The sequence below is a fragment of the Arachis hypogaea genome, chromosome 1 (genome assembly GCF_003086295.3).
Source record: "Arachis hypogaea cultivar Tifrunner chromosome 1, arahy.Tifrunner.gnm2.J5K5, whole genome shotgun sequence".
NCBI classification, from domain to species: Eukaryota; Viridiplantae; Streptophyta; class Magnoliopsida; order Fabales; family Fabaceae; genus Arachis; species Arachis hypogaea.
This window is the reverse complement of record NC_092036.1, coordinates 18716837-18720124: the sequence shown is the minus strand read 5'-3', so window position 1 is coordinate 18720124 and position 3288 is coordinate 18716837. Positions and strand designations below refer to the sequence as shown.

General features: G+C 34.3%; 1 protein-coding gene across 1 annotated transcript; it reads left to right on the top strand.

Annotated features, from left to right (window-relative positions):
* Positions 1-738: 738 nt before the first annotated feature.
* LOC140180515 (uncharacterized) lies at positions 739-2971 on the top strand. Its single transcript, XM_072221743.1, has 2 exons — positions 739-1370; positions 2776-2971. Exons 1-2 carry the CDS (start codon positions 739-741, stop codon positions 2969-2971), a joined length of 828 nt encoding a protein of 275 aa, XP_072077844.1.
* Positions 2972-3288: the final 317 nt, after the last annotated feature.

Genomic DNA, 3288 nt, shown 5'->3' with positions numbered 1-3288 from the left:
AAAATTAAATAATTTCTATTTATATAATTTTTTTTCTATTAGTATCAAGTATTTCCATTAAAAATTTATATCGTTTGTAATTAGTGTATATATATAAGTCGTAATAGTCAATTGTTTCAATTATTTTGACGTTAATGCTCTTGCGAATGAACTAAGTGGGTATTTAGAAAGGCTAACTAATGAGCAGAAATTTGCATACGATCAAATAATTGGTGCTGTTAGCGGTAATATGGGTGGACTTTTCTTCTTATACGGTCCGGGTGGTTGTGGAAAAACATTCTTATAGTCAACTATATCATGCTCAATTAGGTCTAAAGGAGGTATAGTTTTAAATGTTGCTTCGAGTGGGATTGCTCTATTTTTGTTGCCTAATGGAAGAACTGCACATTCAAGGTTTAAAATTTCTTTGACCATAAATGAGGATTCTTTGTGTAGTATTAAACAGGAAAGTCCTCTTGCAAGGTTAATATCCAAGGCCAAATTAATCACATGGGATGAAGCTCCAATGATAAGTAAGTATTGTTACGAAACTTTAGACAAATGCCTTAGAGACATCTTACGGTGCTCAGATTCATATAATGCTCATTTGTCATTTGGAGGTAAAGTTGTTGTTCTCGGAGGAAATTTTAGATAAATTTTACCTGTGAATTCCAGAGGCTCAAGGCAAGATATAATTCAGTCTTCTATTAATTCTTCATATTTGTGCATAACTGTAAGGTTTTGAAGCTTACAAAAAACATGAGATTGTCACTAGGTGAAAACAACAACATACAAGAACTCAGAAATTTTGCAGAATGGCTACTAAAAATTGGTGATGATTTGGCTGGTGATACAACAGATGGTGAATCGATCGTTCATATACCATCTGACATTTTGATTAAGAACTCTGAGACAGCTTTGGATGACCTCATTGATTTCGTGTATCCAGATATGTTATCCAATTTATCTGTTGAAAATTATTTCAAGGATAGAGCAATTCTTGCACCAACTTTGGATTGTGTCACTGATGTCAACAACAAGATGACTACAGGGTTACCTGGACAAGAAAGAGTCTACTTAAGTTCAGACTCTGTGTGTGCTGAAGAGGGAAATATGGAATTTGAGTTAGATACTTTCTCGCCGGAGATTCTAAATGGAATAAATTGTTCAGGTCTACCACCACACAAGTTGGTTCTGAAGGTTGGCGCTCCTATTATGTTGCTGCGGAATATAGACCAAACTTATGGTTTGTGCAATGGAATGAGGATGCAAGTTAGAAGAATGGAAAATCATGTGATAGAATGCAAGACTTTAACTGGTAACAAAGCTGGAAGTATTGTTCTTATCCCAAGATTAAATCTAATTCCAAATAATGAAACATTGCCGGTCAGGTTTCAAAGAAGACAATTCCCAATTATCATGTCATTTGCAATGACAATAAATAAGTCCCAGGGACAAACTCTATTGAAAGTTGGAATTTATCTTCCAAGGCCAGTTTTCAGCCATGGTCAATTGTATGTTGCGTTATCAAGGGTAACGAGTAAAGATGGTTTGCTAGTGCTGTTGCAAGATCATGGACACTTGGAAGATAACTGCACGATGAATGTGGTATATAGAGAAGTTTTTGAGAGCCTATAATAAAAACGTAATAACAAAATGTCTTACTAAATCTATTTATTTATTAAAATTTATTACTTTCACTTAAAAAAATTAGAAATTCAAGGAACTAATAGATGAATTCTTATTGTACATTAATAGTTTGAGAATATTAAAATTATCATTAAAATTCGTATAATTTTATTCTCTGGACAAACAATTTTATACTTACGTTAATCATATAATTTTATATACAAATATTGATACAGTGTTGTTTTATGTATATATTTTGCAGGTATCAAAGGATAGCATTGAATTGTTATTCAGTAGGTTTAAATTATTTATTGTTTATTACAAAACTTTCTGCATTAGAATTTTCTATTAATTTGTTCTTCATTTTGAGCTGATTTTGATATTTTATTACTTCATAGTAAATCAACATATAAAACTTTGTTGGTAGATTTAAGTATTACTAGATTATTTATGGTCATATTGAGTATATATACCTGATTTATTGAAAAAAGTAGATTAAATAACTATTTTATAGTTAATACAATTAATACTATTACAAGTTATTTTTTTATTAATTAAATTATTATAATTAAAATGAAATTTAATATAACAATTTAAAATTATAATTTCAATCTTATCACGTGCATGGCACGGGTGATTAAACTTGTTTGTTTTGAGTATATTACAGGAACAGGATTGGAGAACACCCTACATTGAATTCCTGAAACATAGGAAGAAACCCAAAAATGTAGAAAACCCGAAGCTCTTCTAGAGGAGGGCGAGTTTCTTCACAATCATAGGGGATGATCTATACAGGAGGGGATTCTCTCGACCCCTGCTCAAATGCCTAGGGAAAGAAGAGGCCGACCTCGCAATGGAAGAGACCCATGATTGGCCGACACTGAGGAAAGATTGCCTCGATAAAGTCCGAAAATGCGACAACTGCCAAAGATGCTTACCGATCATCCACAACCCGGTCGAGACATTACACACGACAGAAATCGGATGGCCATTTCACAGGTGGGGGCTCGACATACTTGGCCCCTTCCCAGTTTCCAAAGGATAGGTGAAGTTTCTGATTGTAGCAATTGACTATTTCACAAAATGGGTAGAGGCCCAACCCCTAGTGAAAATAACGTCAGAAAAGGTAAAAGGTTTCATTTGGAAATTTATCATATGCCGATATAGACTGCCTATGGATATTATCACTGATAACGGTAGACAATTTACTGATAAAAGAATAGCATCTTTCTTGCATGATTTGAATATAAAGCATCATTTTTCCTCGATTGAACACCCACAATTCAACGGGCTCGCCGAGGCTGCTAATAAAGTTATCTTGCAGGCTCTAAAGAAAAAAGTAACACTTGCCAAAGGACAATAGGCAGAATTGATATAAGAAATCCTTTGGGGTTACAACACCACCCCACAAAGCTCAACCAAAGAGACACCATTCAGGCTAATGTTTGGATTCGACGCCATGATCCCAGTAGAGATATCACAAGGCTCGGTTAGAACAACCTATCTCAACGAGGATACAAATAAACAAACTAAAGAAGCCGAGTTGGACCTATTAGAAGAAGTACGAGAAGAGTCAAGAATATGACATGAAGCAATGCAACAATTAACTCGGTGTAAATACAATACAAAGGTTAGACCCCAAATACTACAGCACAGAGACCTTGTGCTCTGACGACTGGA

Coding starts and splice junctions, on each gene's coding strand:
- LOC140180515 (XM_072221743.1), top strand. CDS start 739: ATGAGATTGTCACTAGGTGAAAACAACAACATACAAGAACTCAGAAAT. Junction 1,371..2,775: donor AATGAAACATTGCCGGTCAG/GTTTCAAAGAAG, acceptor ATGCCGATATAG/ACTGCCTATGGATATTATCA.